Here is a 14,216-nt window from a genome sequence, read left to right on the forward strand (position 1 = left end):
AGTGACCCTGGTGGTCCCGCGTGGTCCTGGTGGATGCTGGCGGTGTTGCCATTGGCACGGAAGGCTCAACTGGCCACACTGGGCATGATCTCGCTGAAGGAGCACCTGCTTGCCATTCGGCGAATATTAGTCATCATCACGCGTAAGAGGAATAGTCGGCAAGAGCGCGTTAATAGCAGGGAGAGAAGTAGTTGATTTCTGTCGAGGTTTCTGGAACGCCTTGAGTTTTTATGAGGCGTGCCGGGCACGGACGAGTTAACATCCATCCACCATGCTTTGTAAAATGCTTGCTGATAGGGCTTCAGAATGGAACACTTGGCAGACGTTGTCTCCTACTCAGAAGTTAAGTCTGTTCTAGATGGAATCTGACTTCACACAAGGTGAGCCTGAAATCTGAATGGATCTCATGGTTGGAAAACAACCTGAAAAATCTCTCTGGAACAGATGCATCCAGTCTCAGCACACTAAAGATGATGGAAGAGTGGTTTAGGTTTTGCCAGAAAGAAGATTGCCTTCCCAGTGAAGTGTCTTGCTCCTCCAGATGGGAACAGCTCGCTTGGGTGGGTGGATAGTAAGAGGGAAACTGTCTTGTTATCTGGAAGCATATTTCTCGGAGTCCGGGCTAGCTGAAAACATGCTTTGTGTGTCACTGTGAAATGGAGGAAGCAAACCGTTGTCCAGTGTGGGGGTTGAAGTTAGTCCTTATCCACGAAGTAGTATAGAACCAAATAGAGCTGTGTTCTTGTGTCGAATGTAGTAAATTCCATATTTTAACTAAATGAATATCAGAATATAAGAAGGTGTACTTTGGATGTAGAAAAACCTGGAAACAGTGTAGTTGATTTGAGGATATGTATTTGTGCATGCATACACACCCACATGCACGCCCACACACCACAGGATGAATGAAGGGAGCTAGAATTCTACCCATATTGGGATGTTAAGAATACAACCAAAACAGTGCAGAGAACCCCTTGGAAACGCAGTGCCTTGTTAATCCAGTGGGTGTGACGCATTTAGAAAATGTCGTGTTTCTACGCAGAATGGCATTAGATGTTAGACCCATCAGTAAATTTGAGCTCACTGTCCATCCACTTGGAGAAGGCAATGGCACCCCACTCCAGTAGTCTTGCCTGGAAAATCCATGGACGGAGGGGCCTGGAAGGCTGCAGTCCATGGGGTCGCTGAGGGTCAGACACAACTGAGCGACTTCACTTTCACTTTTCACTTTCATACATTGGAGAAGGAAATGGCACCCCACTCCAGCGTTCTTGCCTTGAGAATCCCAGGGACGGGGGAGCTTGGTGGGCTGCTGTCTATGGGGTCGCACAGAGTCGGACACTACTGAAGTGACTTAGTAGTAGTAGTAATCCATCCACCGATAGACATTAAAAAGCTGCTATGAATTCGGTATCTGTTTATCCCAAGAAAGCATACCAGGACAATATACAGAGAGAGGGAGGTGGGTATGGGATGTAAATATTTAGCAAGTTTTTTTTCCAAACCCAGCCTAAAAATTCTTTTTTTTTTTTTTAAGTTTTACTGTGATCAGACTAGTTGTTATCTATTGAAATACAGTGTATAACTTCCAACCCCCTAGTGCACATTGATGATGTTCGTTGGAATAACCATTTGAACATGATGTGCTGACTCGTTCTCACTGGCCTAACAGCTGGTATGTTTAGGTGGCTTCTTGGTCTGTGAGTTGGATGTTTTTAATGACGAGATGATGAAAACCACACCGGAGAGTTATCACAGCTTTGAGTTTTGCTTTATTATTCATTCAAGATATGCGATGTTTGAGCTTTAAAGAATGCAGTTAATGATGGCCAGTGGTGGTTGGCTCATCAATCCATCAAGCATTTTTATTAGAAAGACTTCATAGTCATATTTGTTTTTAGTTGTAGGAGGTTTCAGTGGCTAAAACTCGAGTTTCATAATGGAGTGAGCAAATACTTATCTTAATCACAAAGAGAAAATTTGAAGGTATTCTCCAATCCCTGTTTCCAGTGCCTTACACACTGTGTATCTCAAATCTCATCTTAAACATGGTTTAAAGGCAATTTGGCCAAGCGATTTCTAAAATATGCTATTAATTCATGCATTGACAATGTGTGTGCCCAGTCTCTCAGTCATGTCCGACCCTTTGCGATGCCATGGACTATATGTAGCTCGCCAGGCTCCTCTGTCCAGGGAATTTTCTAGGCAAGAATACCGGAGTGGGTTGCCATTTCCTTCTCCAGGGAATCTCGCCGCCCCAGGCGTCTCTTGCATTGGCAGGTGAATCCTTTGCCCCTAGCACCACCTGGGAAGCCCCTGCATGGACAGTAGTGGTCACCATTTTTAGGCATTACAGCCTAAGCTGATCACTGAACAGAAAGCAAAGCTGCAGTGTGCCAGCAGCCTCTGTTAGAAGTGGTTCTTGGCCGCCGTGGGTGTTCCTTGACCGTGGTCTTTCTCTTCTTGAAAATCTTTTAAAGCCTTACCATTGCTGTTCTGTGTGGGGGTGTCCAGATAACCACAGTGTGATCCTACTTTCTCCAGGAGATGTCCTGAAGCTAAGTTTCTGTGCTCAGAGTATAAGAGTTTCCTCCTCCCAGCTGGATGCTATAGCTTTCTCAGCCTCACGCTTGAAATGTCGTAACTCACGCAGTTCTTTAACCAGAGTCATTGTTACCTCGTCCTGATTCGGTCTGCCCCTTTCTGAGCCGTATTGTCATTCCGAGTGTTCTCATATGAAAGCCTGGTCAGCAGTGATGATGCAGACCAGAGCAGCAGAAATTTTTTCCTTTATTTTTAGCTTTGAACTGTTTATTTTGTATTGGGATATAGCAGATTAACAATGTTGTGATAGTTTCAGGTGAAAATTGAAGGGGCTCAGCCATACATATACATGTATCCATTCTCCCCCAAACCCTGCTCCCATCCAGGCTAGTACATCACATTGAGCAGAATTCCCTGTACTACACAGTAGGTCTTTGTTGGTTATCCAGTTTAAATATAGCAGTGTGTACATGTCCATCCCTAACTCCCTAATTATCCATTCCCCTGGCAAACGTAAGTTCATTTTCTAAGTCAAAAGCTTCTTTTTTTATTTTTTTGGTTTTTGACACCAAAGGGAAGGGACTGCCGCCGCTTCATGCTCTGTGGAGCCTCACACCTCCACATCATTCAAAACAGACGGAGAGGGGTGCTTCCTGAGCACTTGGATTACGTTATTTATCATGAAGCCAAATGAAAGAAACAATATCCCAAGTCGTATTAGGAGGAAAGCTTCCTTTTACAAACTTCCAGGAATCCCAGCTCTGGTTTGCTACAAGTCTAGTTAAAACAGAGTGGTCCACATGCCTCCCTGTGGATATCTCAGAAAATAATGTAATTCCTTGTTCAAAGTCAGAGCATTCCAGTTTAACTTCACTGAAAACTTTCTGGTCCTAATGCTCTAGTTACATCAGAATAAAACCAGAATCTGCTTAGAGTGATAAAAGTGTAGGGGAGTAATTTTTCTTCCTTTAATTTAACACTGGAAGCATAGTACACTCTGTTAGATATTTTTCCAGTCACTCTCCTGCGTGACTTGATTCATAATTCCATCCCTGCCTGTGTCTTTGAAATGCAGCTGATACCGTGACAGACAGTATTCTGAAAGTCCAGGCAATTTTGCTGGGGTCGGGGGTGGGTATCTTGTTTCCTATGTATCCCTGTCATCTGAATTGAAAGAATCTTTTTTTAAGTTCCAAATTTAAAAAAATTTTAAAGTTTCCAGGTTTATCCATGCAACCACCATAGGTTCTAACCAATTCACATGCCAAATTTTGAAAGGTGATCCCATTTTATATAATAAGGATCACATCCTTATAATCAAAGAGATGTCTTTGCTTGAACTGCTTCTTTCACCCACACCAAGAAAATGCCAAGAAAACATTTAGTAAGTTGTAACTCAACTCTTAACATATGTCAAGTCTTAGGACAAGGCTTTTCAGTCATCAAAGAACAAATTTATAGATGGTAAAATTGCTGTGAACCATGATATTACCATTTTGTCATAAAATTATTTGAAAGTTGGCCATTGATACAACGAAAATACTCCATTGCCTGACCTAGCTATATTACATACAGTCATTCGGATCTATGACCTGCTTTTTAAAAAATATTCATCTGTTTCTTCTCCTTCTTGTCTGTCTTTATATTTTCTCCCACCACTTAAATTACTGTTTAAAATTTAGATGCTGTCTTTCAAATAGTAAAGAAATCTAAAAAATATGGAGAAGAATGAATATAGCTCATTAGGAGGAAAATCAATGAGGGTGGTTTCTTTTTGTGTAAAGCACGGGTTTCATTTTATGCAGCTGTGCCTGGAGTCGGGTAGGGAGGTTTCCCTTCTCCCATTTTAACGTGAGTAGCAGTGGCAGCTCGCAGGAAGAAGCTCTCTGTGTTTAGTGCGCCATCCCTCCTGAAAGGCCCTGTTCTGATTCTATGGTTCATCAACACCTAATTCCCAAGGAAAGTGTTAGTTGCTCAGTCATGTCCAACTCTTTGCGACCCCATGGATGGTAGCCTGCCAGGCTCCTCTGTCCATGGAGTTCTCCAGGCGAGGACACCAGAGTGGGCTGCCATCCTCTTCTACAGGGGATCTTCCCAACGTAGGGGTTGGACCCATGTCTCCTGCGTTGGTAGGTGGATTCTTTATCATCTGAGCCAGATTTGAATGGTAGGGACATCTGTACCAGCCACACAGGAGAAACGGTACCCTGAAAGTTGCCAGATACCACCTCCCCTCCACTAGGCCTGGATGCCTAACTCTAAGCCATTGACTTCTGTGTCCCAGAAGAAGGTCTTTTCACCTTCACAATTCCTTACCTGGACTTTCACCTCTCAACTTAGCGCTAAAAAAAAAAAAAAAAAAAAACAACAAAGTACCAAAAGCTGCTGAATGCTATAAAGTAGCTTTTAGTAGTGAATCTTAAGTATGTATCAAAAAGACAATGTTTTGGCCACCAGATGCAAAGAGCCAACTCATTAGAAAAGAGCCTGATGCTGGGAAAGAGTGAGGGCAGGAGGAGAAGGGGGAGACAGAGGACGAGATGGTTGGATGGCATCACCGACTCAGTGGACATGAATTTGAACAAGCTCCAGGAGATGGTAAGAGACAGGGAAGTCTGGCACGCTGCAGCCCATGGGGTCACAAGCAGTCAGACACGACTGAACAACTGAACAACAAAAACTGAATTAGGATATTTTGGCAGAATAAAATAACGAAGAAATGAAAGTGCTGCCATTGTACTTGGCCATGTTGGGGGCAGTAGCTCTGATTTGTGCCTGGGTCTTAATTTGCAACAGTGACTGAGTGACAACACAGAGAGGGTCAGTGCCATTGAAAGAAGTTTCATTGTTACTCACAGTTTGCTGGAAATGAGGGACACACTGCTCTGGGGAAGCAGCAGTCGGGGAGGCAGACACAGGAGTGAAGGGAAAGCAGGGGGCAGGGCCTTCATTGTACTGATGTTTCTGCAGGCAAGGCCAGGCAGGGCAGGGAAGCAGCTTGGTGATGTCCATGTGTAGAGTCTTCTCTTGTGTTGTTGGAAGAGGGTGTTTGCTATGACCAGTGCGTTCTCTGGCAAAACTCTAGTAGTCTTTGCCCTGCTTCATTCCGCATTCCAAGGCCAAATTTGCCTGTTACTCCAGGTGTTTCTTGACTTCCTACTCTTGCATTCCAGTCCCCTGTAATGAAAAGGACATCTTATTTGGGTGTTAGTTCTAAAAGGTCTTGTAGGTCTTATAGAACTGTTAAACGTCAGCTTCTTCAGCGTTACTGGTTGGGGCATAGGCTTGGATTACTGTGATAGTGAATGGTTTGCCTTAGAAATGGACAGAGATCACTCTCGTTTTTGAGATTGTATCCAAGTACTGCATTTCGGACTCTTGTTAAGCATGATGGCTACTCCATTTGTTCTAAGGGATTCTTACCCTTAGTAGATATAATGGTCATCTGAGTTAAATTCATCCATTCCAGTCCATTTTAGTTCACTGATTCCTAGAATGTCGATGTTCACTCTTGCCATCTGCTGTTTGACCACTTCCAATTTGCCTTGATTCATGGACCTAACATTCCAGGTTCCTATGCAATATTGCTCTTTACAGCATTGGACCTTGCTTCTATCACCAGTCACATCCACAACTGGGTGGTGTTTTTGCTTTGGCTCCATCTCTTCATTCTTTCTGGAGTTAGTTCTCCACTGATCTCCAGTAGCATATGGGGCACCTACCCACCTGGGGACTCATTCTTTCAGTGTGCTATCTTTTTTCCTTTTTCATACTGCTCATGGGGTTCTCAAGGCAAGAATACTGAAGTGGTTTGCCATTCCATTCTCCAGTGGACCACTTTTTGTCAGAACTCTCCACTATGACCCAACCATCTTGGGTGGCCCTGTAGGGTTTGGCTGTTAGGTTCATTGAGTTAGACACGGCTGTGGTCCATGTGATCAGATGGGCTACTTTGCTGTGATTGCGGTTTCAGTCTGTCTGCCCTCTGATGCCCTCTCTCAACTCCTCATGTCTTAATGGGGTTTCTCTTACCTTGGACGTGGGGTGTGTCTTCACGGCTGCTCCAGCAAAGCGTAGCTGCTGCTCCTTAGTTGGACGTGGGGTATCTCCTCTCAGCTGCCGCTCCTGACCTTGGATGTGGGGTATCTCCTCTTACCCGCTCGCTGCTCAAATTTGCCTTGATTCATGGACCTACAATCCAGGTTCCTGTGCAGTATTGCTCTTTACAGCATTGGACTTTCCTTCCATCACCAGTCACATCCACAACCGGGTGTTGTATTTACTTTGGCTCCGTCTCTTCATTCTTTCTTGGAGAAGGCAGTGGCACCCCACTCCAGTACTCTTGCCTGGAGAATCCCATGGACGGAGGAGCCTGGTGGGCTGCAGTCCATGGGGTCGCTAAGAGTCGGGCACGACTGAGTGACTTCACTTTCCCTTTTCACTTTCATGCATTGGAGAAGGAATTGGCAACCCACTCCAGTGTTCCTGCCTGGAGAATCTCAGGGAAGGCGGAGGCTGGTGGGAGGCTGTATATGGAATCACACAGAGTCGGACACGACTGAAGTGATTTAGCAGCTTCATTCTTTCTAGAGTTAGTTCTCCACTGATCTCCAGTAGCATATTGGGCACCTACGGACCTGGGGAGTTCATCTTTCAGTGTCCTATCTTTTTTCCTTTTCATACTGTTCATGGGGTTCTCAAGGCAAGAATACAGAAGTGGTTTGCCATTCCTTTCTCCAGTGGACATTTTGTGAGACCTCTGCACCATGACCCATCCGTCTTGGGTGACCCTACATGGCTTGGCTTAGTTTCATTGAGTTAGACACAGCTGTCGTCCATGTGATCAGATTGACTACATTGCTGTGACTGTGGTTTCAGTCTGTCTGTCCTCTGATGCCCTCTCTCAGCTCTTACCATCTTATTTGGGTTTCTCTTACCTTGGACGTGGGGTGTCTCTTCACAGCTGCTCTAGCAAAGAGCCGCCATGGCTCCTTACTTTGGATGCGGGGTATCTCCTTATATCCGCCGCTCCTGACCTTGGATATGGTGTATCTCCTCTCGGCTGCCGCTCCTGACCTTGGACATGGCGTATCTCCTCTCGGCCGCCGCTCCTGACCTTGGACATGGCGTATCTCCTCTCGACCGCCGCTCCTGACCTTGGACATGGCGTATCTCCTCTTGACCGCCGCTCCTGACCTTGGACATGACGTATCTCCTCTTGACCACTGCTCCTGACCTTGGACATGACGTATCTCCTCTCGACCGCCGCTCCTCACCTTGGACATGACGTATCTCCTCTTGACCGCTGCTCCTGACCTTGGACATGGCGTATCTCCTCTCGACCACCGCTCCTGACCTTGGACATGGCGTATCTCCTTCAGCCTCTGGCTGCTCCAATTTGCCTTGACTCATGGTCCTAAAATTCCAGGTTCCTAGCAGTATTGCTCTTTACAGCATTGGACTTTCGTTCCATCAGCAGTCACATCCAAATTGATTGTTGTTTTTGCTTTGGCACCATTTCTTCATTCTTTCTGGAGTTAGTTCTCCACTCTTCTCAGTAGCCTGTTGGGCACCTACTGACCTGGGGAGTTCATCTTTCAGTGTCCTGTCTTTTTTGCTTTTCATACTGTTCATGGGGTTCTCAAGGGGAGAATACTGAAGTGTTTTGCCATTCCTTTCCCCAGTGGACCACATTTTGTCAGAACTCTCCACCATGATCCATGCGACTTGGGTGGCCCTATACGGCATGGCTTATTTTGATGAGTTAGGGAAGGCTGTGATCAGATTGGCTACTTTGCTGTGACTGTAGTTTCAGTCTCTCAGTCCTCTGATGCCCTCTCTGAGCTCTTACCATCTTGGGTTTCTCTTACGCTGTATGTGGAGTATCTCTTCACGGCTTCTCCAGCAAAGCACCGCCGCTGCTCCTTACTTACAATGTGGGGTATCTCTTCCCATCTCTTCCCGCAAAGCGCAGCCTCTGCTCCTTACCTTGGACGTGTGGGGTCTACTCTCGGCCACTCACTGGGCCAGTTTGCCTTGATTTGTGGATCCAACGTTCCAGGTTCCTATGCAGTACTGCTCTTTACCACATTGGTGCTTCCCTTCCATCAGCAGCACATCCACAACCGGGTGTTGTTTTGCTTTGGCTTTGTCTCTTCAATCTTTTTGGAGTTTTTTCTTCGCTGATCTCCAGTAGCATATTGGGTGCCACTGAACTGGGAAGTTCATATTTCATGGTCCTATCTTTTTTTTCCTTTTCATACTATTCATGGAGTTCTCAAGGCAAGAATACTGAAATGGTTTGCCATTCCTTTCTCCAGTGGACACAGTTTGAGAGACCTCTCCACCATGACCAGTCCGTCTTGGGTGGCCCTACATGGCATGGCTTAGTTTCACTGAGTTAGACAAGGCTGTGGTCCATGGTATCAGATTGGTTACTTTGCTGTGTTTCAGTCTCTCTACCCTCCGATGCCCTCTCTGAGCTCTTACCGTCTTACTTGGGTTTCACTTACGTTGGACGTGCTGTATCTCTTCATGGCTGCTCGAGCAAAGCACTGCCGTGGCTCCTTAACTTGAATGTTGGGAATCTCTTCTCGGTCACTGGGGTTGAATTTGGACATGGGGTTCTCCTCTCGGCCGCTCACTGCTCCGATTTGCCTTGATTCATGGACCTAACATTCCAGGTTCCTATGCAGTATTGCTCTTTACAACATTGGTACTTCCCCTTCCATCGCCAGTCACATCCACAGCCTGGTGTTGTTTTTGCTTTGGATCTGTCTCTTCATTCTTTGTGGAGTTAGTTCTCCACTGATCTCAGTAGCATATTGGGCACCTACCAACCTGGGGAGTTTGCCGGGGTCCAGCCTCAGCAGAGTCCAGGGATACCCTCAGGATGGCCGGCGTTGGTGAAAAGAATGAAAGAGTGACACGGGGTGACCAAGCTTCGGTGAGCGAGGCCCGTCACTTTATTTTCAGAGGGAGCTTTTATACCCTGAGTTGTACATTGAGCAGTGTGAAAAAATGCAGAGGAGTCAGCTCAACATTCCATCAGTGTTAAGTTTTATCGATACCAGGTTTCTTCCTGCATACTGTTTCATAAACCAGGGTCTTATTTTTTGTACATTATCTTCTGGCTCGGAGGCCTGTTGACATTTTATGACCCCTTTTTGATAAAGGTTGGTCAGCTAGAACACTTACTTTCCCTTGAAATGTTTTTTCTTAAATTCCCTAGCCTGCATCACCCTTAAAGTACAGAGTTACATTTTTATGGAGCAAAGGTTCAGTGGGTTACAGCAAAGAAAGAACGTATTAACTCAAAGTCTAATGATGCTGATGCTAAGGCTGCTACTTGTTTTTTCTACATCCTAACTATATGCACTCCCAGGAACACAGTGGCTAAGGGATGTGGGAACTTGGCAGCAAGCATTGGCTCAATAATTTTGCAAGAGTCTGGATAAACCTGTCAAGTAAGCTAGAACGCTAACAAGGGGTTTGAGTTGAAATACTCCTTTCATGCGCAGGAGATTTATCAGTAGAGCCCTACGTTGATTTTCTCCAGAGAAAGGTGGTCAGGGATAGCCCCCTGTTAATGTCAGAAGAGTTGGTGAAAGGCATAAAAGAGTAAGACAGACAGATTCTGGTTTTGGGGTAGACGCTCGAGCAGGTCCGGGGGTGCCCTGGAGTCCTGATGTGCCTTGCTCATCGGGTCTCCTCCGTATGACCTTCTCATGGGTGGGATTGGCCCAGGGAGTCCCTCAAGTCCTGAAGCCTTGCTTGTCAGGTCTCCTTCGCATGACCTTGTCATGGGTGGGATCTCCTGTGCTGGCTCCTGGCATCTCCCCCTTTTTATTTTTTAAGACAGCCAGATGTAATTCAGTCGCAAGCTTCTGAGTGTTCTGTTGAAGAGTTTTAACAATACAAGGAAGAATAATTATGGAAGTAGAAATAGAGCGGCCGCGGCAGCATAGCTAAAAATACTAGACAGAATGTTTTTCCCTGAAATAAAGTTAGAAAATGTATGGAAAAGTCATTTGTTGCTCCTGTGACAGTAAAATCTAATCAGGAGTGTTCCATGGTCTTCATCTGATTATGAAGTTTCCCTAAATCTAGACTAATGTTGGAACTATTCCATACCCCCGAAATGTGGTTTTTAATTTTCTCTCTGTTATAATCTGTCTCATTCACTGTTAGGGGTGTTACACAAACCCTCCGGCAGTCGGCATGGCAGGACGGTGCCAGCTTCACTTTTAGTGTCTGTGATTCAGTCCCAGTATGGTTACCCCTCCTTCCAGGGCATCTGCCTTCATTTACAGCTTTTTATCTGTAACTTCCTGTGTTGCCAGTGTTACAGAAACGTTTTCAGACATGATCATATTGAGCAGTATGCACTTGTTGAGGCAGTGTTATCGCTGCCACAGTAACAGAAGTAATTGTAGTCATTAAAGCTGATACTCCCAAGATAAGTAAGCCCACAAACCGTTGCGATCGCATTAAATCTTGTAATTGTTGTAACACAGCAAGACCATAGTTATACCAATAAGTGGCTGCAGTCACAGGCACCATAATACAGGGTGGACGTTGTAACACCACAAAGGAACAAACGTTATATTGAGGGGTCAGACAAGATGAGAGCATACATTCTTCACAAGATACTACGTTAGGTCCACCTGAGTAATTCACTTGTATATTAAGTCTTCCGGAATCGTTAGTGAAGAGAAAACATAGGGAGAGGGTAGACAAGCTAAAATAGGGTAAATAGAATCATTTTCTGGCTGGGTTAAAGTAATAGAGGCAGTAGCGGCAAGGGCTCTCCCAGTCTCCGGATGCCGAAAGGTTCTGTCTTTGGTCGCACAGGACCACATAGGAGGAACCAATTGATGATGGTGCCATCTGTTGGCGGTTAATGGCCACAGAACCGAATATTCCTGCCAGTTGGCAAGTCTCTCGGTAAAATCACAGTCAGATGTTGCGTCCTGACCTGGATTTGGATTGTTCCAGTCCTGAATTGTATAATTTCCTCCTCCTGGTATTCTGTAATCAATTTTCTAATTATAAGTACAAGATTTCCAAATCAGATACCCTAAACGGTCATCTGTAGTTTTCCATATGACATCTGAGGGAGCAACATCATTACGATTTGGATATTTTGATGGAGCTTTGAGGAATAAGGATTTATAGGGGTCAAGGACCCTGGGCATACGAGCTTGTAATATCCAAACTGACCTATCCCCTTTAAATGTAAATCTTGAGGTTGGGGAATCTGTCAGAATTGCCTTTCTGGAGGGCTCCGATATATCCCTCTATAGTGGGAGTAATAAAGTTGTCTGTATGGCTAAAGGGGAAGTTAAAGCAAACAGGATGATCGTCTGCCAATCCCCTGAAGGTATAATTGAAATTAATAGGGTAGTGGCCTTTTACATAGGAAGTATAAGATCCTCCCAGAAGACGAGGTTGGTCTGTATTAACCCTTATAGGGTCACTGCTCCATGTAACTACTTCAAAAGTAGGAGGATCAGGGAAGTATGTCCAGTAATTTCCCGGTGTGGAAGAGGAGGCGCTTACCTGGCAAGATAGTAAGGCAAGCATAGCAATAAACACTCTCTCGGGAGGTTGAAGATCCCTGTGCAGAAGCTATCCCCTGTGCCTGGTGGCAGAGTGTTTTAATCTGCCCCCAGGTAGGTATGGAGGCTTGCCGAGTCGCCCAAGCAGGGCATCTTGGTGATTTTTCGCGGCATAAAGGAATAGGGGGAACATGATCTCTTATATGGAGCTGTGACAACTGTCTGGTGGGTGGGTCCACTCGCTGTTCATCCAGGATCTCTGATGTTGGTTGTCTTGGGTTCTGCTGGACTTTCCAGGTGGGCAGCAGAGGCAGGGGCAGAGGAGTGACCTTCCTCTTTTGTGGTCAAGGCAGTGGGGGAACCGGGTGCCTGGGGGGCTGCAACATGATGAATCAGTCTGTCCAGGATCCAAATTGGAGAATCTGCGTCCTGTGGAAAAATACAAGCATATCCTCAACTGCTAGTTAACAATGAGTCAGGACCCCTCCATTGTCTGGAGAGGAGGTCCTTCCATTTCACCAACGGCTTTCTATTTTGTTGTTCTGGATACCGGTGATGAAGCATTGCAGTGGTTTCGGACAAATCAGCATTTAGGTTATTTATTACAAAGAGAGCATGTTGAAGAATCTGATGGGGGAACTATATTTGAACTCTCCTTTTTGCAGGTTTTGGATTTGTATTTTTAATGTTTGATGTGTTCTTTCTACTATAGCTTGTCCTTGCAGGTTATAAGGGATGCCTGTGTTATGTTTTATTTGAAACTTTATATAAAATTTTTGGAAAGCCTTGGAAGTGTAAGCAGGAGCGTGTCAGTTTTTAAAGCCTTTGGTAAGCCTAAATATGAGAAAACAGGTAAAGAGATGTTGCACTGCACCTTTACACGCTTTCCCCGTGCGGGCAGTTGCAGTGATGACATGAGAAGAAGTATCTGTGGTTCCATGAACAAAAGACAGGTTTTTAAATGAGGAAATATGAGTCACATTCATCTGTCAGAGCATAGTAGGTTTAAGACCACGAGGGTTAGCTCTCATAGGCAGATTTTTCATAGTAGGATGATTTGAACAGGAACGAGCACTCTCTCGAGCAGATTCTCGAGGAATCTGAAACTGATACCTTAATGCGGTAGCATTTTGATGATGAAGTGAGTGAGAGGCTCGGGCTTCTTCAAAGGCAGGTGTCACTGTGACCTTGGTTAACGAATCTGTCGGATCATTTAGGACAATTAAAGGTCCGGGCAATCCAGAATGGGCTGGCAATGCCAGTGTAAAAGGCTTGGTTCCGTTTCCAAATTTGTTGTTGTAATTTAGTTAATAAGTGGAATATTGTAGTTTTGTTTTCAGGCAGAACTGCAATCTCAGTGTGTGGAAACAGCCTGACCACATACTGAGAGTCAGAATAAAGGTTATATTTTTCTTCTGCAAATAGAACGAAAATCTCTATAACAGCTGTGAGTTCAGCTTTTTGAGTTGAAGTTTTCTGTGTTTGTAAAACCTTATGCTGATTTCTTGTAACTACAGAAGCTCTGCCATTAGCTGACCTGTCAGTAAAGACCATTTGAGCATCTGGAATAGGGAATTGTTTGTACCTAACAGGGAAAATAACTGGGTGTTTAGATATAAAGTTTAACAAAGCATGTGAGGGTAAATGCTGTAGAATTTGACCAAAATAGTTTCCTATAGCAATCTGCCAATTTTCATCAAACATTAGGAGAGCATCAAGCTTTTCTTTGTTATATGGAATTACAATATCTAATGGTTCTTTGCCAAATAATTCAAGACTACATCTTCTCCCTTTTAAAATAAGAGCAGCCACGAGTCCCGGGTATGAGGCTACCACCCTTTTGGCCTGAGCAGGAAGATTAACCCATTCTAGAGGGCCTTCCTGCCACAAGGCACCTGTGGTGCAATGGGAGTAGCTAGGCAAACAGACTGCCAAGGGGCTATGAGGTTAATTATTTTTACATAGCTATTAGACAAAGCCTGTTTTACCTTATGTAAAGCCTCTTGAGCTTCAGCAGTTAATTGTCTTTTTGATCTTTTCCAGCAATGCAAGAGATGTCTGCTCTAGTATCTAACAGCCCTGACATTTTATTTCCTTGAATTAAAAGATCTT

The 14,216-nt window shown here is 44.8% G+C and overlaps 1 protein-coding gene across 1 annotated transcript in view; it reads left to right on the forward strand.

Moving 5' to 3' along the window:
- Positions 1 to 14,216, forward strand: part of LONRF2 (LON peptidase N-terminal domain and ring finger 2) — a 75,057-nt gene that overhangs the window by 25,973 nt on the left and 34,868 nt on the right. Inside the window, 1 exon segment of the mRNA XM_027967056.3 lies at positions 1 to 14,216. This exon segment is cut by the window's right edge and continues 34,868 nt beyond it. Within this exon segment, the coding sequence (XP_027822857.2) occupies positions 1 to 195 (195 nt within the window). The 3' untranslated portion in view covers positions 196 to 14,216.

Source organism: Ovis aries, chromosome 3 (genome assembly GCF_016772045.2).
Source record: "Ovis aries strain OAR_USU_Benz2616 breed Rambouillet chromosome 3, ARS-UI_Ramb_v3.0, whole genome shotgun sequence".
In the NCBI taxonomy this organism is placed as follows: Eukaryota; Metazoa; Chordata; class Mammalia; order Artiodactyla; family Bovidae; genus Ovis; species Ovis aries.